Source organism: Procambarus clarkii, chromosome 40, assembly GCF_040958095.1.
Source record: "Procambarus clarkii isolate CNS0578487 chromosome 40, FALCON_Pclarkii_2.0, whole genome shotgun sequence".
Taxonomy (NCBI): domain Eukaryota; kingdom Metazoa; phylum Arthropoda; class Malacostraca; order Decapoda; family Cambaridae; genus Procambarus; species Procambarus clarkii.
The window spans coordinates 23,687,350-23,714,654 of NC_091189.1; the positions used below are offsets into that span (position 1 = coordinate 23,687,350).

At 43.9% G+C, this 27,305-nt stretch overlaps 1 protein-coding gene across 6 annotated transcripts in view; it reads left to right on the forward strand.

Moving 5' to 3' along the window:
* Window positions 1-13,446, forward strand: part of LOC123757979 (inversin) — a 195,027-nt gene extending 181,581 nt beyond the window's left edge. For 5 of the 6 annotated variants that reach the window (XM_069338860.1, XM_045742048.2, XM_069338859.1 and 2 more), the window contains 2 exons: window positions 338-456; window positions 6,106-9,800. In XM_069338860.1, the coding sequence (XP_069194961.1) occupies window positions 338-456; window positions 6,106-6,251 (265 nt within the window). In that variant the 3' untranslated portion in view covers window positions 6,252-9,800. Of the gene's footprint in view, window positions 1-337; window positions 457-6,105; window positions 9,801-13,137 lie in introns of those variants that run through there. The other variant, XM_069338861.1, reaches the window with a different exon arrangement.
* The last annotated feature ends 13,859 nt before the right edge of the window (window positions 13,447-27,305 follow it).

Consider the following 27,305-nt stretch of genomic DNA (forward strand, 5'->3'; position numbering starts at 1 on the left):
TAGAAAAATAATGTGTTGATTTTTAGTGGCCCTAGAATGCATTCTCCATTTATTGCATTGTGAATATGAAAAATTTAGACCAAGGTAAGAACAGATGACATAATAGTGCCTTTTTCGAATGCATTCTGTTCTAGGTTGGGGACTGCCTGTATTATATGTAGTATACAGTATTTGTACTGTAACTTACACCATAGGCATTTAATATACTAATAATATTTTCTTACTGTAAAGTATTACACATTTGCTATTTTAGATTTTTCAATAGTTTAAATAATTTATACCACATTTTGCTAGGTTCTATATGCAACACTTCCATATACTGTATAATGTTTTGCAGAGGCGTAGATAAGAGAAACTCTGCAGCACAACATATTGACAGACGTGTGCTGAGCGCAGAAGCAAGAAAGCTGGCTGAAGAAAAATGGAATAACAAACTTGCATCATTAACATTACAAAGTAAGTAATTTGTTATATAATTTTTATAGGTATAACATCCATCCACTTGGACTGATCAGTAGAACAATTGCCTTGCTTCCTGCAAGGTTGGCAGTCAGCTCCTGATGGTTCAAGTGGTTGGGCTCTCTCCTCATATCCCAGCTCCTTGTCCTCATGTTGCTTCTAAGTACTATACAGTATAGTCATACTGGTTTAGTGCTTGTATTTTGTGGAGGAGCCTCTGGTGGTTCCCTGAAGCTATCATGCTGAGATGACTTCCCTGTACTTAGTCAAATCAGCCATAGACATCCTGTATGGCCTACTGGGGACCAGAGCTGAAACCTGGTCCCCGTCACAGAGGCATAGGGAACGATTTCAGTATGACATTTCTTGGTGCTCCTTTTGCCCTTTAGTTTCTCTTCATTGTGTTTCTTCTGTGTCAGTTCTGGTGGGTTGGTCCTCTTTGTCCTCATTGTTCATTAATTGGCATCTTATGCCTAATGCTGTCATCTCTTACCGCTCAACTTTGACGAAGCCATTGTTGCCAGTGTTCAGTGTCATTACATCTTTTGAATGACATCTCATCACCCACACAAATGTTTGAAGGATTTGTAGAAAATGAATTAAGGGATATACCCATTACATGTAACACAATCAGGAAGAGCATTGACAAACTAAAAGCCCCAGGTGTGGATGGATTTCAATCCAAATTCATGAAGGAACTGGCAGATGCACTATGCATACCACTGAAATGCCTTTTCAGAAAATCCCTGGACCAAGGGATAGTTCCCCCTGGATTGGAGATATACAAATGTTGCCACTACATATTTTCAAAAAAAGGCAGAAAACTACCTTCCAATCAGCTTTACATCACACATCTGCAAGCTCATAGGGAGAATCCTAAGGGAGGGAATCATAAAACATCTCACAGAGAGCAATCTTGTAAAATCAACACAACATGGTTTGTTAAAAATAGATCATGCATTAGAAACCTGCTCACATTTCTGGAAATGGTAACCAGCTAGTCAGACAAAGGACTTCCTGTAAATGTAGCTTACATGGACTTTACTAAAGCTTTTGACAAGGTACCACATGAGAGACTGGCAAGGAAATTACAGACACATGCATTAAATGGTAGAATACTGGAATAGATAAAACGATGGTTAAAACATAAAAACAAAAGGTAGTGCTATATGGGAATGAATCTGACTGGGGAAATGTGCTAAGTTGGGTGTCACAGAGGGGTCCATTTTGGGACCAACCCTTTTTGCATGTACATCAATAACATTGATGAGAATATTACAAACCACATCATCAAATTTGCAGATGACATTAAGATCTATGGTAAAGTCGGAAGTGAAAGTGATATTGAGACATTACAAAGAGATCTACATGAACTCCACAAATGGTCAGATGACTGGCAAATGCTTTTTAATGTCAATAAATGCAAGACCTTGCAGGTGGGGCATAATAATCCATGTGACAACTACCAAATTGACGGCCCTACCTTACAACAGATTGATGAAGAAAAGGACCTTGGAGTCAAAATCCATCCATCACTAAAAGTTGCACAAGTGGGAGCGGCAGTAAAAAAAAAAAGCAAATCAACCCTTGGGAATAATCAAGCGTACCTTTACCTTCAAGGAAAAAAAGTAATCGTTCAATTGTATAAGTTGTTGGTGCACCCTCACCTGGATTATTGCATCCAGGCATGGAGACCTCATCTTTAGAAAGACATAGCTGCTCTGGAGAGGGACAACACTGGACAACAAAAATCACCCCAGAGCTTAGTCATCTCTCATATCAGGGACGTTTGAGGGCCACAGGGCTAACAACACTGCAAACCAGGCATGATAGGGAGGATCTCATCAAAAGTCCCCTTGTCTTTAACAGTCCCCGTAGTGTAGTGGTTAAGATGCTCGCCTGGCGTTTCGCAAGCACTTTGGCCTCGGTTCGTATCCTGGCCAGGGAGGATTTACTGGGTGCAAATCCTTAACTGTAGCCTCTGTTTAACCCTTAAACTGTGCAAAACATCATATGATGTGTGACCTTGAAGGGGGCTATAATTCAAAAAATATTTGAATTACGTAAAAATTACTTAAAAATGTTAAACAAATCTCCAACTTATTGGCTTTAGCTTTGATCTTCTTGTTTTGTGACCCAGTCTGCTGATGATTTACTTCGGCTGCAGGCAGCTCGTGCATTGCAAGATAGGTTTTGGTTGTTGCAACGAGCACGGGTTGTCGCTTCCCCGGATGCGTATGGACTCCTGGCCATGGACGTCTTCGAGTCGGCGTGGTCTAGGCATCGCCCATTTTATATGGCGCCCTTACCCACCTGCGAGGCATTCACGGTGGATGCTTTTCGGCAGGACTGGTCGAGGTGAGGGTACCTGTTCCTCTTCTCCAGGTCCAGCTGTTGCTTCGGATTCTGGCTCGGTTGCAGCCCATTCCCACGAGAGCAGTCCTTATGATTCCTTGGTGGCCCGCCCAGTTTTATTTTCAGGCGCTGCTTGATAGGTGTCCGAACCCGGGGCGTTTTCCTGCGACTCCGCCTCTTTCGGCAGGTCGGATCAGTCCTGTATGTGACTGGTTCAGCCTTCTCCTCGCCTCTTCGCGTCTGGTATTTTGACGCGGGTATCACCATCTCTGTGGTGATCAGGTGGTTTTGTTGACGGTGTCCCACCGTCTATAATTGTTAATTATATTTAACAATTTGTTTTTACCAAACTTGAACTGTGCTATAAATTGCCCCAGAATGTTGAATTTTGTGATGAATTTTCCGAGACATTCTCACTAACTGTTAGGCCATGCATACAGGGGCCTCGTAGCCTGGTGGATAGCGCGCAGGACTCGTAATTCTGTGGCGCGGGTTCAATTCCCGCACGAGGCAGAAACAAATGGGCAAAGTTTCTTTCACCCTGAATGCCCCTGTTACCTAGCAGTAAATAGGTACCTGGGAGTTAGTCAGCTGTCACGGGCTGCTTCCTGGGGGTGGAGGCCTGGTCGAGGACCGGGCCGCGGGGACACTAAAAAGCCCCGAAATCATCTCAAGATAACCTCAAGATAACCACCTGCGAGCTTCGTCTTGGCGAAAGTATAACGTTCCTGGTGTTTCTATGCAATTTTTCTTGCTCTTCGTAGGTTGTCTTCTCTTTCGCATCAGATTGTCTTGTCCTTTCTTGGGTTTTCAGAACTACAGTTATTTGATGTTTCTTACTGTCGCCTCGTTTTGTGTGGCGGAGGCACACCGGCTTGCGTTCGGGGTAGACGTCACATCTGCCCCGTTTCATACGCTTTCTCGTGTTTTGTTTCACCTCCGGCCTGCTCATGCATCGTCTGAGCCATCCTGGTCCTTAATCAGGGTGCCTTCTTATCTTCTTATCAGTTTGAGGTAGCCCCTTCGGTTCAGGTTCTGCTTTTTGGTACTGGTGGTAGGTTTGTACGTTTGCAGCCTTTTTCCGTCCTGACGACGGTTGAGACGGCTGCTTTCTGGAGGGGTTTTTGGGTTATTGATGCTTGATTGGTTTCGCCGGGGGTGCGTCCTGTGTTGTCCGGTTGCGCTTTTTACCGTTACCAGCGTACCGTGTCTGGGGATGCACTTTGGTTTGATCCAGTTCCCCTCATTCCCTGTTTTCAGGGCTCGGGTCTCCCAGGTCGTCTGCAGAGTTTTTCAGTCTTCCAGCCTGCAGAAGACTGTCTGGGGATGCGCTTTGGTTTGATCCAGTTCCCCTCATTCCCTGTTTTCAGGGCTCGGGTCTCCCAGGTCGTCCGCAGAGTTTTTCAGTCTTCCAGCCTGCAGTCTGTCCTTGCGCCCATGCTGTTCGGACGTTTGCAGCTTTTGCTGCTGTGTTGGGACGTCTAGGGCTCATTTCGGGCGCAGGGATTTGAAAGTCGCACAGGTTCTTGGCCGCCCATTCTTTGTGCGTCTGCTCCTGTGCGCTCTTGTTGCCTTGGCTCGCAGGTTGCGACCTGTTGTCTCGGCTTTGCGTTGCAGAGTTTGTGGCGGCCGCCTCCCGGGTTAGCCCTTTCTTTTCCTTCTCTTTGAGTATGAAGCTCCAGGGAGCCGTAGAGGCTCCCCCACAGAAAACCAGCGTTGAATGTAATGAAACGCCATTTTCTGGGTGAGCCCCGGAGGCTCCCTGGCAACCCTCCCTCCCACCGGTCGGCGGTTTTTTCACGTTGGTTGAAGCTTAGCTTCCAAACTGAAGCTTGGCAGCCGGCGCGGTAGGTCCGGGGCTTCCCCCTCCCCCTCTCGGGGCGGGGAGGGCTGCGCGGACGATCGGCGCAGCAGTAAAGTGTGATGTTTGCTTGTTTGCTTGTTTCCTTGTGATTGTAGGGAGTTTCTACCTCTCTGTTCGGTTTTTGGTTTAGTTTAGTTTTCTTTTTTCTTTTTTACCATATGGGTTTGTTTTGTTATGCCTACCTTTCTGGGTGCCTAACCCCGGTCGATGGCAGATAAGGAAAACCCCAACCACAAAGGGGTTTTCCAGGGCCAATGCTCTCTGAAACCTCTCTGAAGGGGCCAGGTTCTGGCGCTGGTCCCTGGTAGGTCTGAACTCCTTAGCTAATGTCCCGGCCTAATATAACATACATTAGCCCGATAAGCTCCAGGGAGCCTCCGGGGCTCACCCAGAAAATGGCGTTTCATTACATTCAATGCTGGGTTTTTTTAACATAAAAGTAATTACATATTATATATCACGCCATAGGTCCCAAGAAAACAGTGGTAAACTTCAACTTAAGAAAATAGTTGTCAGTAGAGGCAGTCTCTTCCTCATTAAGAAAATGTGTAAAGTATGGGAAGAACTGCAAAGTTTTGTTGAAAAAACTCGTCCAGATAAAGCTGTAGCAGGCCGTTGCATTGACCTTTTTAATGACAATATGATGTCTCACTACAGCCAAGTGTTAAAATGTAGGGAAAAACAAGTGTCATTAGACAGATTCTTAGTAAGACAATCAATCAGTGAGCCACAACTTGGTCCTAGTGGTATGCCTGCAAAACGTAGGAGAGAGAGAGAGAGAGAGAGTACCCCAGAGAAGTCATCACTGCCTGATGTTATAATGGAAGGAGATTACCCCTTCTAAACACTAACACCTCTCCTCCTTCCCCCCTCCTTACTGTCTTCCATATGCCAACAAGAATCATCAATAAAGGTGAACTATAACTTGCACATACTATAGTACAAAATACAGTATGTGTGAGTATTATGTATGAAATGTATTTTGAAGTAAATATTTTTGGGAGTGTGGAAAGGAATAATTCATTTTACATAATTTCTTATGGAAAAATTTGTCTCGAGTTACTAATTTTCAAGTTATGACCCGTCTCTGGAAACGGATTAAATTTGTAAATGGAGGGGCCCTTGTATATAACTATGATACTGTTCAAATAATACTAAATAAATAATTAATACCCTGTCTTTTGCCCAGTTTTTTCTGAGTAATTACCACCATAAACCTGTCTATTTTAACACTCCCTCTTGTTATGACCAGTAGGAGACAGTTAGAGAAGATCCATGCTCTATCGGGTGTTGAAAGTATCACTGGCCCTGGTGGGTATTTATGATTTTCCTTTGGCAGTGAAAATTTGCCTAAGGGATTGACAGAGTGCCCTGATTGAAAAGAAATGTTTCATATCCTCTAAATACTTTTCTTTTTTTCTTTTTAGCTGTGCAGCGGCCTCAGAGTAGCAAGTCGAGATTGCCTTTCTCTTACAATTTGGTCTCCCCTGTTGGTCCATTAGCTGCTTTTACCACCAAGATGAACACTCACATGGTCAATAAAGATGGCTATAATGCTCCACATGCTTTGTAAAGGATCAAACTGGGCTCCTATATATAATCTATTGAAGTAAAATACTGTAAACAGTTTCTCAGGGTGTCTCAATAAATTGATGTCATTTGTGAACTCACAAACTTAATCATACAGTATTTTTTTATTAAATGAAATTTCCATATACAGTATAGTATTTGAATAATTTTTTTAAAGTAAAAATTACTGTACACAAAAGGGATGATATATTTTACTGTAATATTACAAGATTAGCTACTGTATTTGAAAAAACCAGCGTTGAATGTAATGAAACGCCATTTTCTGGGTGAGTCCCAGAGGCTCCCCAGAGCTGTCCCAGGCTGATATGCTAATGTTAGACTTTGGCATCAGTCATCAGTCAGGGCGGGTCCAAAGAAGCCGCCGAACCCGAACCTGACACCAGTGGCCTACCACAACGAGAGGAACCCCAAGCCCTGGCATGACCCCTCCAGGAAGACCCCCCACAGGACTCCCGGAGGACCAGTAAGTCCGACATCGAGCGACAAGCAGACGAAGCAGTCTGGATAAACTGCGCCACGGCAGACGCCTCAAACAGAAGAGGACAAAAAAGCGACGACAACCTAAGAGCCAGGGCCCAAGCAGATTCCATGGAGGAACCCAGCACCGCCTGCCGACACACGAGCCGGGAAGCATAGAACAGGGAAACCACATCCCGCAAAATTGACGCTAAAAGCTTCAACAAGCTTCAAGCCGCCGAGGACAAGGCGAAGGATCCAAGGACGGACCCAAGCGCCCTCACATCCTCCACGAGCCAATCTGAGGACAGCTCCAGGAGGGAAAAGAACCACAAGGCCGAAACCAAAAGGCCCCAGGCGCACAAGTCCTCCTCAACAAGTGTCGCCGAAAGGGAGGGAACCTGCACTTGGAGCTGAACAACGCCAACATTACGTGGAAGGGCAGGGGCAAACAAGCACTCATTCAGATACTCAAGATCGTCCCTCAGGAAAACCTGAACCTCCGTGGAAGCTTCCCACCACTCCAGCGTGCAGGATCGACAGAAGGAATGTCAGGCATCCAAAACAAACAAGGGGCAGTCCGCTAGCCAGGAAGACTCTGGAACCTCGTAACGGAGCCAGAAAGGGAACGAAGTCCCAAACCTGAATTCCATGGAATCCATCTCCGAGGCATAATCTGGGTCACACAGGAGGTATGCTACATGGACTGCCCGCACCACACCAAGTTGGATGCGATAAGCCAAAAACCTCCGGAAAGACGGAACCGACGCACCCGGGGGAACACGGAACCGAACCCGGGGAGGGGCCGACACCAAATCCAACTCGTACGCAGAGGGGGGGGGGAAAGAAAACCCCACTCCTTGCAACCGTAAGCTCAGAGGGAATAAAAGCCCAGGCGGGGTCTAGCAGGGCCCAAGGACCCAAAGTCAGCCCCTAGGTCCCCCACAGCAGGACCCGGGGCCGAGTCATCTCCCCAAGCACCGACCCCACAAGACAAGGACAATGCAGCTGCAGAAGCCAGAAGGAAGGGGGCCCAGTGGTCAGACTCAGAAGCTTTGGCCGGGAGACAAGACTCGAAAGCCTCAGCCGCCTCCCCAGAAAGGGCATCCCCCAAAGCTGCCCGAGTCTCAAGATCAAGTAACCCCTGCGAACCCCAAGGAACAGAGCCGGCCGCTATGTCAGGAAAACGAAGCTGCGCAGCACCCTGTGCCCCTACCAGTGCAAACTGCCACTTACCCGCAGGTAACAAGGGAGAACAGAACACCCAAGAGCCCAACGGGCGGCTGAAAAACCGAACGGTAGAACAGATCAGCAAGGGCAGGTCCCAAGGAGCCTGAGGAAGGTGGCCCCAAGCTCTAAAGGCAGTACTTACAGGGCACCTAGGGAAGGCAGCCCTAGACGCATGTAGCCCGAGTACTGAAGATAACTCCTGGCTCTTGCACCTTTGGAAAAACAAACACCACACACAAAGCACAGTGCTGTAAAGACACTGGAGCCAGAGCATACGACCTCTGCCTATAGCATCAGCCTCAAGAACTGATGTGTGGGTAGCCGGCATGAAGGGTCTGGGGCTCCCCCTTCCCCCTCCCGGGGAGTGGGGAGCTACACAGACAGTTGCGTGGCGACGTGTGACGTCATACTAGTTTGCTCGTTTTCTGTTGGGGAGTTCTATCCACTAGTTCGGCTTTTGGTAGCAATTTTAACCAGAATAGGGGTTTGTTTTGGGGGCACTTACCTTTCTGGGTGCCTGATCCGGTCGATGGCAGACATAGAATGCTTCCAACCACATGGGAGTTTCTATAGGCCATTGCTCCCCTTGCCTCTCTGAGGGGGCCTGGTTCTGGCCGTGGTCCCCGGTAGGCCTAAGAACTCCATACACATGACTGATGCCAAAGTCTGACATTAGCATATCAGCCTGGGATAGCTCGGGGAGCCGACGGGGCTCCCCCCAGAAATGCCGTATTTGCCTGGGTAAAAGATGCATCCTCACATAAGATGCACCCCCTATTTTACAAAGATATTTTGTGGAGCAAAACTATTATAGTATGTTTCATCATACATTTATTGAAAGATATTTTAAAGTGATTTTTGTACATAACTCTTACCTCCTCTAAGATCGGCTCTGTATTTGTTTATATTTTGGGCAAGAGAATTGCTATACAGGATGTAAAACTTGTATTTCTGGATGTGTTGCCGCATCAGGCCACCAGGACAGCACTCCCAGTGGTGGCACACCATCGCAGTGCTCTGGTTTTGTTATTACTCACTCATTGCAAATGGCTGACAGGCAGATGAAAGTTGAACATAACTTTCAAATTTCTAGGAGCATTTTTCATTTAGATCTTGAATATATGTTTCTTTAAAGATAAAAAATAAATAATGTATGACATATATCAAGCATGGGTTATGTATGCTGGGTAAGGAAGCAAGATGATGCGAGCTTCACTCATAACTGCTGATGTATGGTAAGCAATTTTTCGTAAGTTGTGATAACAGACTGTGATAAATCGGCTTGTTTTCAGTATTGTATTACTGCATTAGTAACACAATTTACTGCAATAATTTGGCCTATTTTCAATATTGTATTATTAGGATTGATTTTTATGTCTAGCAAACTTGCCCAGTATGCTCATCTGCCTCCCTAGCCTGCGACACTTGGCCTCCCATCCATAATACGGCTGCATTAGATGCAGGGCAATTTTTTGCATATACTGTATTTAAAAATAAAAAAAGTACATCTTTTATGCCAGCAAATACGGCATGGTGCAGTGATAAAACACTCGCCCAGTGCTTTGCCAGCGTTTTGCCCTGGGTTCGTATCCTGGCCGGGTAGTATTGACTGGGAGAATCCTTAATTGTAGCATCTGTTCACCCAGCAGTGAATGGGTACCTGGTGGTTAAAAGATTTTTGGCAGGTCGTATTCTGGGGAAAATTTGGAATAAGGACCTGCCCGAAACGCTATGCATGCTAGTGGCTTTACAAGAATATAAGAACTGTTGTATATATAAAGAAAAAAAAAATAAAATAAATATTTTTAACACATACAGTACATAAATGATAATTGAAAACCAATAAGTGTTTAATTATAATTTCCTGTTTCAGTTATTACTGTGTCTGGTTCTATATATTGTACAAAGATTTGTTTTATTTAATTTTTCATATTTTCTTATTTTTTAATTTCTTGAAGGGTAAGCAATTCAATGTTCATATGGTAAAAAAAACTTCAGTAAATGAAAAGCACTGATGAAGAATTTGTGAAAATTCTTCATCAATGAAGAAAACTTCATTGATGAAGAAACTATGTGAAAGAATTTGCATTTTATCAATGCTTGGAATTAATGGTGTATGGATACCAATATTTTGTCCATTACTGATACTGCATTATTGTCTGATAATGATACTATATCCTGATACAGTAAAAATAATGTTTCTGTTGAAAATGCTTCTTTTACAATAAGCTACTGAAGAAGATCTCGCCCAATCAATTTGGTGACAATTTTCTGACATGATTAAATAACCAGCGTTGAATGTAATGAAGTGCCCTTTTCTGGGTGAGACCCAGAGCTATTGCTCTTTTTGGGGGAAGCCCCTATGGCTCCCCCGAAGTTTATCCAGACTGATACGGATATGTCAGACTTTGGCATCAGTGTGAATGGAGTTCTTAGGCCTACCGAGGACCATGAGCCAGAATCTGGCCCCCTCAGATAGGCATGAGAAGCAATGGCCTATAGAAACCCCCCATGTGGTTGGAAGCATTCTGTCTGCCATCAACTGGGTCAGGCATCCAGAAAGGTAAGCATCCCAAAAACAAACCCCTATTCTGGTTAAGAAATTGCTACTGAAAGCCAAACTTGTGAACATAACTCCCCAGACAAAAATGAGCAAACAAGCATGACATCACCACGTCACCGTGTCTCCGTCTGTGCAACTACCCACTCCCTAGGACAGAGAAGGGGAAGCCCAGACCCCTCGTGCCAGCTACCCAAAACTCCAGTTTTGAGGCTGATGTGATAGGCAGAAGTTGTGTGCTCTTGCTCCTGATTTGTCTTCAGCTCTGTTCCTAGTGGTGTGGGGACTGTTCCTTGGGGGTGTGCAAGCCAGGAGTAATTCTTGAGTACTCGGGCTGCATGCGCCTAGGGATACCTTCCCTAGGTGCTCGGTAAGTACTGCCCTTGGGGCCTGGGGCCACCTTCCACAAGGTCCTTGGGTTCTGCCTCTGCTTTTGGCTGCCCTTTGTGTGCTAGGGTGTTTCTGGTACCCTTGATCGCCTTAGGGTAAGAGGTAGTTTGCACTGGTAGGGGCACAGGGTACTGTGCAGCTAGTTGTCACCTCTCATAGCAGCAGGTTCTGTTCCCCAGCTGGGTACGTTGTCCTCTTGCGGGGTTTTATTTTTGTTTTTATTTTCCCTGCTTGATGGGGGTCTGCCTTTGCTTGGTTGCCCCCTATACTAAACCCCTGTGAGTGTACACATCTTGGGGGTTCAGCTTCTAGAAAGTTTGTTGGTAAACTTGGGTGTCGGTTAGCAATACCCTGCCTGGGCTTTCCTGAGCGTAAATTCTGTCTCAGGACCCTGAGAATCCTCACGGGGGCACGTGGGTCCGATGGATGTGACCCCTGAGTCTCTCCTTGCTTTGTGCGAGTTTGAGGGTTGCTCTGTTCCCTTGTCTCAGGGTGACTCTCACTGTTTTTTGCCTCCGTCACACTGGCTGCTGGGTTGGTCACACCTTCGACCCAGAGTCCTGGGAGTTTTGTTGCATGCTTGTGACTAAGTTAACCCAATCTACTGATGACGTTATTCGGGTACAAGTCTCAGGTTCGTGACTTGGCTGGGTCTTGTGTGGTATTCTCGGACCCATTCCTTGTCTCTCCCTCCAGATTCTCTGCTTTAACCACTTAACTGCGCCAACCGAGTATTCTCGGTCGGCGGGAAATTGCCCAACCCAGAAAACTATTTTTGATTTTTCGTAACCAATTCTAAATGTGTACGAGGTTAGTTGTGTACGAAATGGACTCTTAGGACCTCCAATGAGACGCAGCCATCTTGGAAAAAATTCCTAGAATGCCCTAGGGCTGCTGGCTGGGTTAGTACTGAATGAGCAACCATGGGTGGCGCACGCGCCTCTGGCTCCCAAACACCTATCTGACTGTGTTGAAAGATAACGCTCTGTCGGTGAAGTTCAAACCTTATTGTTTGAAGAACATAAGGGTCATAATATTGGTGAAGCTAGGCGCAATAAGGACCTAACACAAAGGTCTGATGCAAGTGATACAGCACCTATGAAGACGATACAGCAGCGTATCCAGTTGTAGCTCTGAGCGTCACCCTTGCAATCCTATGCTATCTACAATTATTTAAATGATACATACTGTAGATAAATCGTTTTCTGCGTTCAGTGATGATGTATCTGATACAAATAGCATAGGTGAACAGTGTTAGCAGCTTACATGGTGGTGTTTTCCATATATATTTTCATGAATACCTGAATCTCTTCCTGACAGACACTCTTTGAGGCTAGCTGAATCTCTTTGACTGACGGACACTCTTGAGGTAAGCTGAATTTCTTCCTGTGTGGGACCATACAAAGCGATCTTTTCAAGACTACTTTACAAATCGACCTTTCTTATAATCTTTTCAATACTACCTTATGCTTTACAAGCTTGGCTGCATACAACCTACAAGTACTAAAGCCAAGGGTGTACATGAGTGCGTTATTTGCAAGCACACAGAATGAAGAAACAGGAAGTGAAAATTTATCTGTACCTGGTGCACTGAGAGCGAAGTCGCGCTGTGTACCATGGGCTACTTCGTTGATTATTATATATATACTCACTTCTGAAGTACTGAGTGTGTAATACAGTGTGTTACTGTGTAAATAGTGTGTGAAACTACATATTGTAATTTTAGTGAAATTTTAACGGGTAATATTGCGGTAATAAACATTTATTGTGGACATTACTGACACATGTATCACAGTTCCATGGAACATTATGAACGTTCTACTGTATACATATTGTAAAGGACACAAATATGCATCATATACAATAGAAAACAAATAAAACCGCATTGGAAATACATAAAACAAATAATTGAAAATATATTTGTGGCAACACCCGATGCTTGAATGGCCCGCGCGACCGTGTCTGGGCGATTTTTTTTCAGGCACTGGGGAGCAGGCCCTGATGACGTCACAGAGCACCTTGTCCACGTCCCCACAGCCAAAGTAAGTGGAATTTGGTATTTATTTTTACGACAGTTCAGGGAAGGGAATTTATCATTTTACGAAGAAAAAAGAATTTTTTGGGAACACTTTATTTCATGCGCACCGTGGATTTCTTCACGGTGCTATTGTAGATCTCATCATCTTAATGGCATAACTAATTACACAAGCTATAATCCTATCCCTATTTACAGGTAACGGTTTTTCCACCCTCCTATCTTACTGTGAGGTGTAGTCACCGTATATAAGCCAGCGATTTGAGAATAGCAAACCAGTAAAATCTCCAGTCAAGAATGTAGTACTCGGTGTAGGCAGTTCTAATCGACCCAAGACGCTACAGCTTCGACACAGAGCAGGCAGCAGACTACGACCTCATCCAGCTACAACGCTCTCCCACATAGAGCTCCACGACTCCGGCCACACTCAGCTCTCTGCTCTGCTCCAGGCTTCGTCTCAACGTCTACGACACTGCTGTAGCGAGTAGATTATCCCAATAATATACTCGCTACAGATGTATCCAGGACTACTAAATAAATATGAAACTCACTAAACACTGTGTATCTAATCAACCCAACAACGTAACATAATTGTACGTTACACTATATATACTCACTTCCGAAGTACTGAGTGTGTAATACAGTGTGTTACTGTATTCTCATGTGTACATGTACTTTGTAATCACTCTTACAAAGAGTGCTGGGAAGACGGGACACCACGAGCGTAGCTCTCATCCTGTAACTACACTTAGGTAATTACAATAAACTCAGCGCAGCACGGTGGTTAACTGTGCTCCCGTCTTCACTTGTTTCTGGGGAAGGGGGTTCACAGGTCACTCCACGATTGCTTGAGGGTTAGTGTGAGAGTCTGAACTTTGCTGTGATGGTCTACCTGCCGGGTCGGGTTTGGCTTTGTTGGCTGTTCTGGTTCCTTCGGGGCGTCCCTTAATTCCGCCTCTCTCATGTTCGCTGAGTTCGGCCTCCGGGGCCTTGCATCGGCTGCCGCGTCGCCGGCTTCCTCTAAGGGTTTTTCGGGGTTTTGTGCACAAGCGCTCACCAGGCCGACCAGGAGCGGTGGGGTCCATCTTCTGTCAGGCTCACAGCACGGTGCAGCTAGGAGTTCACTCCGGTGTGGATGTCTCTTCGGTGGGTTCGGGTCGTTTGCGGACCGACACTAAGGCTCCATTCGGACTGCTTCCCAGTGGTTCATTTCCTGAATCGAGGGGGTTCGATTCACAGGAGGGGAGGCGGAAACTGGCCGCTCTTGAGTCTCTAGTTTGCATAATGAGTTCCTCACCCACCTGCTTTAGGAACTTAAGTGCACATTTACCCCAGGTGTCCATGGTCTCAGATCCTATTGGCACAACCGTGTAACAACGTTCTAGGTCCCTGTACTTATTAGTTTTCTGGGTCTCCCTGAAGGTGACTGCCCCACCTCCCTCAGCTGTACTGTGAGGTAGACAGGAATCAACCAATGTAGATGCACACGTGTAGTCCCACACAACCTGTTCACCAACCCTCCATAGCTGCAGGGTGACTCCATCTGGGCGTTTGCGACTATTGTCAGGTCTGCACAACTGAGGTTCCCTTTGTGCTGGACACCCAGCAGTAGCTAAACTTACTTCTCTTGATGATGTTATTGACTGCTTTATGTTTGGCGATCTTTCCCTGTGATTTATGACAGATGAGGCCACGCCTGCTGTACTGGTAGCCGACGCATAACCGAAGATACACCGGTGTTTGGTGGAGATAGGGGTGGCAAGGCACAGGGCAACACCAATACTTAGGGGCCCAAGGCGGAATTAGGGATAGCCAACAGGAAGTCCCCAGCATGGGGAGCTTGCACAGCTAGGAAGCATGCTTTGTCCTTCCCAGAAGCTGCTTTCAGCAATGGGGATAACCCCATAGTTGCTGTGGCAACTATGGGGTTATCCCATTTGGCCTGTTTGAAGTCGTTTGGAAAAGTTGGTCACGGTTTTGAGTTGGCAAGATTGTCCCACTGGCCAGCTCCTTCAGTGAATTTGGGATCATAAATCCCAATGGAGTCTCTTAGGTACTCGGGTAGTATCTCATTCACTAATTCACTGGTAGCACTGATCGAGGATAAGAACGCCTTGGTTATCCTTTGCATTTCATCAACTGTGCCTACTCTCAAGCTAAACGAAATTTCTTTCATCCTAAACCTGCTTCCAACACTAGTAGCACTGTACTATGCCTTCCCTTCATATCTGAACTCAAAACTTTTACCTATACCTTTCGTCCTCTTGACATTAAACTCGCCTTTCGACAAACTCACACACTTCGTAGCAATCTAGTTCACACTGCTCCTCCTGCTTCTAATGCTGCTGGTGTCTACTCTATTTCCTATTCATCTTTTCCTCTCCAATACTTTGGCGAAACTGGCCGTACACTGAATGACAGACTTAAAGAACACAAGAGAAGTGTTAAGTCTGCAGACACTAACAATGCTCTCTTCTGCCATGTGAGGGATTCTAATCATCCCATTGATTGGTCTTCCTCCAAAATAATCTTTCCTGCCTCTACTCTTCACAGACGCCGTCTTGTAGAATCGGCTCTGATACACAATGTACCCAACATGAACTTGAGTCCTGGCTTTGTTGCTGTGGACTCTTCCCTTTCACAGTTTATACTCAAATGCTCTAATCTTTCTAACAAACGTGACTTAACATAAGCTTACTCCTTCCATTTATCTTTCTTTCTCTTTCCTTTTCTTTCTCTCTTCTCCCCTTTTTCTGTTCATTGTCTTCTCCTACGCTCCCTTGCTATCCTCTTCTTATTCCTATTACTATCTCCTTCTCTTTCGGTGGTTATAATAGAAGCTGCCTCGTATGGGCCAATAGGCCCTCTGCAGTTCTCATTATTACTACTATCCCCTACACCTTACTTTCCTCCTCAGCTCTCTCTTGCCTGTTTATTGCCTGTCTCTACCTCCTCTTCTCCTCATCACCACGGGAGACATCTCCCGTCACACAGGGTGCAGTCGCACCTCCACAGATCTCCAGTATCAGGTAATGATACTGGTAATGGCTCAAAAGGGCCACCACTTACGGGCTATTCATGTCCGTGCTACCTTTTGGGTGGCTCAATCTTCATCAATCATCAATCTCCTCTTCTCCCCAGGTCGGTAGATCCTCCCCATCAGGATCTACCGACCACAGGACGGGAGAGACATCTCCCGCCAACACATCACAAGGCGCAGTGTGGTCACAATGCGACCCAAACGTCTTAAGGTCAGAGCTACTCCACTCGACGGTCATGCTATCGGAAGAAGCAATACTTTAAAGGTCCTGAAGGACGTAACTGGCCTCAAACCCGCTGACATTAGTCAGGAAGGTGAAGATATCGTGCTCTACTTTTCATGTGAAGAGGAGCTAGAAAAATTCTTCACTAACGATGCCTTTCTTCGCAAAGAGCACTACCTACATCCTCACTTCCCACGTCAGTTCCTGGCTGGAAGAACTGTTTTTACCAGCAGGACCAGCCGGTGGATCGCTGAGCGACCTCAACATCATATCATAAACAATATCGAGAACGAAAATCCAAACCTGTCGGTATTCAACCTAGAGTTTTGCAACACCGACAAAACATCAATGAAGATTACGTTCACCACCATAGCTACGGCCACCTAGGCTGCCACACAAGGATTCTACTGCTTCTTCCTAAAAATACCACCCCACCAAATAAAAAAGGAACGATACCATGAGAGTGCTTTAAGTGCTACGAGCTCTCCCACCCGACCAACAAGTGTCAGCACCCTGTCCAGAGGTGCAGCCTGTGCGCACTGGACCATCACTACTCCATATGCAAGGCAACAATCCATCACTGCTTGCTCTGTGATGGCAATCACCCCGCAATTTCCTACCGCTGCCCCCGCAGACAGGAAATCATCAAGGCCCAGGTTGAAGCCAAAAGAAACAACTCGTCTACCTCTTCGACCAGAGCCCCAAGCGTTCAACTCACCACCTTAGCTCTCACTAGTCGACCAGAAGACTTTCCGGTCCTACCAACATGTGGCTCCTCCCAGCAGGCGACACAGCCTTCTCATTAGGGACCCAAGGTCCCCAAGGTCCCACAGGCTCCTTCACAGCCCCCTGCATCACGTGCAGGCATTATCCCTGGTCTTCTTAAACTAGCGGAAAGGCTTGCAGGACCAGACAACCAGCGCTTTGTCAGTGAACTAAACGCATTATATATAGACAATGGCCTGGCCCCCATCATAGCCACTAGCGTAAATCTCACTGTCTCCTCTACCACTCCGGAGACTACCACCAGGACGACCAGGTGGTCAACTTCAACACCGACTTCAGAACCACCCATGACCCGGGCGACACAAACAGAGGTAATTCCTTCTCCAGCTCCCAACACTCCTACCATCACTATCTCAGCAGCCACGCTAGCAGCCGTGCTGTCTACAAACGATAACAGCACCGCCAGCGCTCCTGAAATAGCTACAACCACCAATCAACGACACCTAAACCTACCTAAGGCTGCGAGGCGAAAGACAAAAACGCCCACTACGGAGGTTACGGACTCCTCAGACGAGGAAATCATAGTAGAAGCTCCACCGCCGCATCACAAATACGACACCTACACGGTTCAAGACTCCCTCATGGAGGCCACGTCACCAAACTCTAACGACAGCACTGCTCAGCCAAAGTAGCAGGCAAAGAAAAAACGGAAAACCTAGAGGTCTACACTAACCCCGCCAGCTCCATAACTGGTATAGCCAGCCCTCCAGGCTGAAAACCATCATGAAGACTCCCATCCATCCGCACATCTCTAGTATCAGCCACTGATACAGATAATGGCTCCAAAGAGCCTCCACTTACGGGCTCACCATAGCCCGTGCTACTGGAACTTATCGTTCTGAGTAGCGAATCTTAAACAACAACAACCTCCTCTTCACAATCGACTTGAGAATGGTCCAGGACGGACCGAAACGTCGTCGTCCCTTCAACTTCTAGTGTATGGTCTGGTCAACATACTTCAGCCACGTTATTGTGACTCATCGCCTGCAAATGCCTGCAATGCTAACTGTGTCGCCTTGCAAATACCTATACCCCCGAGTCTAACTAGGAGCATTTATATATGTATGTATGTATGTATGTATGTATGTATGTATGTATGTATGTATGTATGTATGTATGTATGTATGTATGCAGGTATGTATGTATGTTTGTCAGCCTGTAAACAAGAGTTGGGTGATGATGCAACACCTCACTCATCATAAAAATAGCAGTGCAGCAGTGTATTCTTTAGTAGGGCTTCCTAGCTCTCTGCTGATGCAACACCTCACAACCACCACCTCATCCCCACACCCTCCTACCTATTACAACTTCATCCCACACCCTTCCACCAACAACCACTACAACAGCATCCCCATACACACTCCCATCTACTACAACCTCACCCCCCTCTCCTGCCTACTGTCACTCAATCCCCACACCCTCCCATCAACCACTTTTATCACCACATTCTATCACATTCCCACCTACCACTTCCACGTCATCATTTACTTTAGTAACAATTTGAAAGTGTGGTCAAGGGGCTACTAGAGTTCAAATCAAGCAAGTGCAAAGTAATGAAACTGGGTACATGGAACAGGAAGCCAGACACTAGGTATCACACGGGAGAGGAAATCCTCTTGGAATCGCATAGAGAAAAATGCTTATAAGATATTTATTCAGGTAAAGGTACATAGAATTGAAAATTAGTTACAAACATAATGTCGGAATAATAGATAGAGCTATATACATACATGCCTGAAGCCACTAATACGCACAGCGTTTCGGGCAAGATGTGGACAAAAAAACAGACTAAAACTTAATACTAATTGTGCTCAAAAGTATAAATTGAATTGTAAAAATGAAAAAATAAAAAGAATAATAATTATATGATGGATAGAACAACAAAAATGCAACAAAACAGAAAAAGAAATTTTAACTAAATAAACAGATTACAATTGTCTTTACGTTTGTACTTGGCAGATATCAGCAGTTAAACAAGTTGGTCAATAATTAATAATGTTTGAAAATAGCAAGACATAGGATGACATTTAGGAGGTAAGGTAGGTTACATGGAGTTTATTAGATAGTACTTAGTTTTTAAATTAAACTTGTTGAGAGAAGTATAGCCTTTTGCATGATTGGGAAGGTTATGGGTTGATATTACATCGAACTTGTTAGAAGATAAAATGAGGCAATTAGTCATAAGGAGGAAGCACTGAGACATTACGACTGAATAGCATTTGGAAGGGATAGGATGAAGATTTAGGATTGGACAAAGGAAAGGAATTGTGCCCAATCAGTTGTATGGCTGAGGATTGAATGCTAACCTGCATGACGCGAGGCTGTCGCTCTGCCGTCTAGTCCAAGTGGCTGGGCCCTGTCAGCATAAGTCCACATCAAAAGAATCAGCTGCATACAGAATATTGGCTAATATAAAAACTATAACTTTGAGAATCTGACAGAGTTATTCAGGATCTTGTATATCGTTTATGTCAGACCAATTCTGGAATATGCGGCGACACCGGCATAGAATCCCAATCTTAAACATAAAACGAAGCTGGAGATAGTTCACATGTATGCCACCAGACTAGTCCCAGAGCAGAGAGGTATGAATTAGAAGGAAAGAAAGATTGCAGGCGCTAAACCTCACTTCATTGGAAGAGAAATATGCTCTGGATATTACTTACAGGAGCTCAAAAAGTTCAACTTCAGTTGAACTCAAGCTGAACTTCAAGTTCAAGTATGTTTATTGAGACAAGAAAGAAATACATCTCAGAGGGATAGAGTAGCTTAGGCTATTCTACCCCCTCTACTTCAAGTCCCTCAAGGGGCGCACAAATTCAGTGAGTACAATTACACAAATCACAGTACAAGAATCCCATTTAACATTGCAGGTTAATATAGTAAGCACAGCATGTAAGTGTTACACTCTTGCTTATAGGAACTGATGTGTATTGGTCAATAAGCCTTATGCATTTTCCTCTGTCCTTATATTTCATAAACCGTTATTATAAAAATATTGGTTTTAACACTTCACATGTAACTTTCCTTTCCTGGCCATATATTTCCCTCCACCATTATTGTTCATGCAATTTTAATTAAGATGACATTTTGATTAACATTGTAACGGTTCTATTGTTACGTAAAGAATGGTGACAATAAACACAGACACGAAGAGAATATATATAATTGCTCGAGTATACAGAAGTACGCAGGTAATACTTTGGCGAGCAATGGTGTGAATTGAGCGCACTGAGCGTCGGTATAGTATCTGGCAAGTGTCTCTTCTAGACCACACTTGAAAGTAGACTAGTTATTATTCGATTGATAAAGATTAAGCCGCCCAAGAGGTGGCACGGGCATGAATAGCCCGTAAGTGGTGGCTCTTTTGAGTCATTACCAGTATCAATAGCTGATACTGGAGATCCGTGGAGGTGCGACTGTACCCTACGGAGAGGTCGTGACCTCTGCCAGGGTGAAGTTGCAGGGCAACAGGCTTAGAGGTATCCCGACTGGTTCCGCTGTGAGTCCCTCATCGCTTAGCAGCTTGAGCGGCAGTACTGGATGAAGTGGAACTGGAGAGGAGCCTCCGCCTACTTGCCTCGTGTTCCCGACCGGACCTCGGTCTTGGCTGCGGCGGTGCGTTTGACATGGGAAAGATTTTTGTTCGCATAACACATAACTCCGTCATAACACGGAGCATAGCGACAGGGAACAAGGAAGAGCTGTGATTGATGATTGATAAAGAGTAAGCCACCCAAGAGGTCGCACGGGTATGAATAGTCCGTAAAAGAGCTGTGCCAGGGTGCATCTGCTTATATATGCCTCATGCTATGGACGCGCATCCGGCCCAAGACAGGCGTATTTTCTTTATCCAGAAATTTATCCGCTTTCCAAGCAGGTCCATATCTAACATTACAAACAGAAATCACAATAGCGTGATGCATCAAATGAACAAATCTACAAGGACCGTGACGAGGGTTCGAACTTACGTCCGAGAGGATCCCAGACGCTGCCCTAATCGACTGACCTACGACACGGAAAAAGAATTGCAAACGGGAAATCATCCTAATTTACCAACGGATCCTGCAGTCTCTAAAGACAAAAACTAGGGTTTTACGCAATTTCCCTATGCATTTGAGCTATGTCAATAGGCTGTTCTACCTCTTCGCCCGTACTTCATTACACACAGAAATCACAATAGCGTCATGCATCAAATGAACAAATCCACAAGGGTCGTGACGAGGGTTCGAACCTACGCCCGAGAGGATCCCAGACGCTGCCTTAATCGACTAAGCTACGACATGTTAGTTTAGTTCATTTATTATGCACCCCATACCCATCTTGTGGGCGGTAGTGGAAAGGGTTACAGAGGCACATAATGGGCTCAGGGACTGAACCCCACAATTAATTTAGCTAAGCAAGTTACAATCTTGATGAGCTAGTTACAAAATTCAGTATAAGTCGTCACATCAACAATGGGTTCGAGATCGACCTCAAGTACAGTTTCTAAATTAAGCAACTGACATATGTGGAGAGCTAGTGTCACAATTGATATGTAAATATAAATAAATAATAAATAAATGTTTATTTAGGTAAGGTACATACATACAAGAGATTTTACAAAGGTTGATGGATTTATAGATAGAGCTAGTACATACAATGCCTAAAGCCACTATTACGCAAAGCGTTTCGGGCAGGAAAAACATTAATGACTAAAGCTTAATACTAATTGGGTATAAAGAATAAAATGTGTTGAGAACAAATAAAAATAGAGATAAAAGAGGGGGAAACATAGCTGAAAAAGCAGCACAAATACAATTAGGTCGACAAACAGCGTTGTTTAAAAAAAAAAAACAGACATGGGTTGACAATAGAGGGGTAAGGTAGGTTATAGGGAATTTATTAAGTAGTGCTTCGTTTTTATCTTAAACTGGTTGAGAGAGGTACAGTCTTTAACATGGTTGGGAAGGTCATTCCACATTCTGGGTCCCTTGATTTGTAGAGCATTTCTAGTATGATTAAGTCGTACTCTTGGAATATCAAAACTGTATTTATTTCTGGTGTGGTGCTCATGGGTTCTGTTACAACCTTCAATGAAGCTTTTGAGGTCAGGATTGGCATTACAGTTCAGCGTTTTATATATGTATAATACACATGAGAGAATGTGCAGTGACTTAATATCTAACATATTCAGAGATTTGAGTAGGGGTACCGAGTGATGTCTGGGGCCAGAGTTGGATATTGTCCTAATAGCAGCTTTGTGTTGAGTAATTAGAGGACGTAAATGATTTTGGGTAGTAGAACCCCAAGCACAAATACCATAGTTGAGATATGGATAGATGAGGGAGTAATAGAGAGTCACCAGGGAAGGGCGGGGTACATAATATCTGATCTTAGAAAGAATGCCAACAGTTTTTGAAACTTTTTTTGATATATTTAGAATGTGTCCCTGGAAATTCAGCTTGTGGTCAATGAGAACGCCAAGGAACTTGCCATCTACTTTGTTACAAATTTGGGTATTGTTTATTTTGAGATTTATTTGATTAGAGGATTTATTGCCAAACAGAATATAAAAAGTTTGGTCAATGTTAAGGGTGAGTTTGTTGGCAGTTAGCCAAAGATGGACTTTATTTAGCTCAGTATTTACTGTGGCATTTAGAGCAAGGGGGTCAGGACTGGAGTAAATGAAGGTTGTGTCGTCAGCAAATAGAACTGGTTTGAGGTGTTGGGAGGCATTTGGAAGGTCATTAATGTAGATGAGAAAGAGGAGAGGGCCAAGTATGCTGCCCTGAGGAACACCAATGTTGATGGGTAGGGTGGGAGAAATTGAATTATTCACAGAAACATACTGGAGCCTGTCAGTAAGGTAAGATTTGAGGTATTGCAGGGAGTGTCCTCTGACTCCATAATGATGTAATTTAAGAAGAAGGTTTTGGTGGTTGACAGTGTCAAAAGCCTTACGCAGGTCCACAAATAACCCAACAGGGAACTCATTTTTATCAAGAGCTGTATGAATCAAGTTAATCATACTAATAAGTGCATCGTTAGTGCTTTTTTGGGGTCTGATTGTCCTGCACACCGCCTCCCATCCAGTGAGGAGCGGTGGATTGGTTACAATCACTCTTAGTTACTACCTATAGTTAGCAAACTGGGGATATTGGTTAAAATTTCTGGTAGCAGATCATTTTGAATGAAATACTGACACATCGTTGGTACATTGGTTATATAATTGTCTGTGAATTCACGTATCTTTTCGCACTCCATCACATAGTGACGGAGGATGTGCGAATAATTTTGTTGACACAGTTTACATTTGGTCAGGTCTACATCGGCAGATAATGAGAATTCCCAGAGATACTTGTAACCTAGTCTAAGCCGAGCAGTAGTAGCATCTAGAAGTCTGCTGATTTTATTGGATGAACCATAGATGTGTGGCTCCTCTTGCATGATCGTATGATGATAGATGGAACTAATTACTGGTGTCGATTTCACTTTGCCTCAGAGCTACAAGATCTTGTTGAAGTTCTCGGTGTACTGCTGCTCTCAGATTGCTAACTGACAATCCAAGGTTACACTCAACGTTTCCTTTAAAGACAGATTCTTTGGCTAACTTATCAGCTCTATCATGCATTCGGAGGCCAACATGAGATGGAGACCACACGAAATGGACTCTGTTACCATCCTTAATAATTTTGTTGTATTTGTGTCTAGCTTCGGACGCGAGCATGTTACAGTTATGTCTTAAAGAGTTGAGAGCAATTAAGGATGATAAGGAGTCACTTACAATTAATGTATCAAGTTTGGAGACATGTACACAATTCAGTGCAAGGATCAAGGCAAATAGTTTGGTCTGAAGGGTAGAGGGCCAGTTGTTTATACGGACTCCCCACTCAAAGTACAAGCCATCGCCCATTGTCAGAACAACTGCACTTCCAGCTGCACCCGTGGTGCGGTGTAGGGAACCATCAGTGTATATGATTTAAAGAGAGAGAATGCTCTGTGGAGAGAGCATCAATATGGCTTAAGGTGTTGAGCTTTGCCTCAAGGCGAAGCTTGGGCTGATCTCTAATTTGCTTCTTGGGTGGAAAGGGAGGGATTAAAATTGGAAAGGGTGTAATCTCCCACGGTGCAGGAAAGTACCGTTGTTGTTTCTCTTGGTACAAATTGTGAACCTGATACATTCTGAGTTGAGTTCCAATTTTAGTTATCAATTTGGAACAATGCTGATCTCCAATAAAGAAATTCCAGAGGGCTTCTGTGCAGGGGTTAGGATGAGTTAGCCTAAGCATTTTTATACCAATTTGACAGTTAATTTCAGTAACACGATCAACAACGCTCAGAATATTAAGTTCCTTTCTCATATTAAGTATCTTTGTGGTACTTGGCCCATGCTATGCTCTTGGTATGCTCTTGGCCAAGAGCATACTTGGCCCATGCTATGCTCTTGGTATGCTCTTGGCCAAGAGCATACTTGGCCCTCTCCTCTTTCTCATCTACATTAATGACCTTCCAAATGCCTCCCAACACCTCAAACCAATTCTATTTGCTGACGACACAACCTTCATTTACTCCAGTCCTGATCCCCTTGCTCTAAATGCCACAGTAAATACTGAGCTAAATAAAGTCCATCTGTGGCTAACTGCCAACAAACTCACCCTTAACATTGACAAAACCTTTCATATTCTGTTTGGCAATAAATCCTCTAATCAAATAAATCTCAAAATAAACAATACCCAAATTTGTAACAAATTAGATGGCAAATTCCTTGGCATTCTCATTGACCACAAGCTTAATTTCCAGGGACACATTCTAAACATATCAAAAAAAGTTTCAAAAACTGTGGGCATTCTTTCTAAGATCAGATATTATGTACCACGCCCTGCCCTGGTGACTCTCTATTACTCCCTTATCTATCCATATCTCAACTATGGTATTTGTGCTTGGGGCTCTACTACCCAAAATCACTTACGTCCTCTAATTACTCAACACAAAGCTGCTATTAGGACAATATCCAATTCTGGCCCCAGACACCACTCGGTACCCCTACTTAAATCTCTGAATATGTTAGACATTAAGTCACTGCACATTCTCTCATGTGTATTATACATATATAAAACGCTAAACTATATTGCCAATCCTGATCTCAAAAGCTTCATAGAAGGTTGAAGCAGAACCCATGAGCATCACACCAGAAATAAATACAGTTTTGATATTCCTAGAGTACGACTTAATCAAACTAGAAATGCTCTACAAATCAAGGGGCCCAGAATGTGGAATGACCTTCCCAACCATGTTAAAGACTGTACCTCTCTCAACCAGTTTAAGTTAAAAGCGAAGCTATACCTAATAAATTCCCTGTAACCTACCTTACCCTTCTATTGTCAACCAATGTATGTTTTTTTCTTTAAAGAGCGCTGTTTGTCGACATAATTGTATTTGTGCTGCTTTTTCATCTATGTTTTCATTTCTTGTTTTCATTCTACTCATTATGCTCAATTAGTATTAAGCTTGTCATTTAAGTTTATCATGCCCGAAACGCTTTGCGTAATAGTGGCTTTAGGCATTGTATGTACTAGCTATACCTATAAGTTAAACAATCCTTGTAAATATTTATGTATGTATGTACCTTACCTAAATAAAATTGTATTGTATTGTAAATTGTTGTTGTACGAGGGCACCCAAGGATTATCCTCAACAGGGAACTCATTTTTATCAAGAGCTGCATGTATCAAGTTAATCATACTAATAAGTGCATCGTTAGTGCTTTTTTGGATCTGAAGCCATATTGGCAAAAGCTAAATATATTATGTTTGGCTAGATAAGAGTAAAACTGCTTGTAGATTAGTTTTTCAAATATTTTTGACAAGTTTGGCAGAGTTTATATAGGTCTGAAGTTATTGACATCAGTGAGATCACCACATTTATGGACTGGGGTTACTCTCGCTTTTTGGAGCGAGTAAATTGTTTACTCACTACAAACGGTTTCAAGCTCAACAAGCCACAATGTAGGACCGAAAACAGGTTTCTCACCCACAGGTTTATACATTCAAGGGTCCTGGTAATACAGTCGCGCTCGTTCTCGATGCACACTGAAGAATTCGGGATTCGAATCCTGGGCGGGACAGAAATGGTTGGGCACATTTCTTTTCCCTTAATGCACCTGCTCACCTAGCAGTAAGTAGGTACTAGGAATTAAGTCAGCTTCTTGTGGGGTTGCAACCTGAGCGGGGTCAGTAATTCAACCTTGTGACATCGTTAAAAGCCTAAGGTGTATATGAATACACTCTGGCTTCCTGTTCCACGAGACAATGAATTATTATTGAATTAATTCCAATGAATTAAATCCAACAATATGTATGTAAATATACTTGTAACTCAATGTATGTACCCTTACCTGAATAAAAAATCTAAAAATCTAAAAATCTAAAAATCTAAAAAAATTAATAAACTCGTGGAACAGCCTACCCGCTGAAACTATAAATGCCAAAACTGCTGAACTTTAAAAATCCTGCTTGAAAAATTCACCAGGACAAATAGGGAGACTTTGACGAACCGTCGGCTTCCTGTCCTCCTCGAGACCACTAGTGTTAGTACCTCTCAGGTAAATATATGTTACATTTTACTTTTTAAAGTGGTGTGGATTAATATCCTTCAAATTGTTCAACATTTTACAAGTTTTGGTGAGGTCAGTCCTGTTATGTCTGGTTTTCAGTGATGAAAGTCGTGTAGCCCTCATCGCATTTGTGCATTTTTCAGTGAGTGGTGAATTCTGACTCCAGGGCCCTTTCCTTCATCAATCTCCTGCATGTTAGTGTTGTTGATTTGTTAGTTGTGATGTGTATATTGTGCCCTATATGCAGTGTTACATTTTTCAATATTAAAGAACGTTGGACAGTCTTCCGACCATTTGTGGAGTTCATGTAGATCTCTTTGTAAGGCTTCAATATAATTTTTCGCTTCCCACTTTGCCATAGATATCGTCATTTGCAAATTTGATGAATGGGGTTTGCAATATTCTTGTCTAGCCGTTTGCACTCTCTTGAGGAAGGACTGCATTTGCTTGCGCGCTATTGACCAACCCTCAGACTTGCGTTATCTTGCAGGTGACAAGTAAGAACAATATTTTAAGAAAAGTATGTATAATTGATAAATAATGTTTTCCAAACTCTACATAATTTGGGATTTATTATACTTCATATATTTATAATGAAATGTCGAGTACCAGGGAATGAACCTCAGGAGAGCAGTTATCCATGCTAATATGAACTGGTCTCATTTTCTATTTTGCGGGAATAAAAGAGGACGTTGAGTAGTGTCAACTGTCGTCTGCTAGCC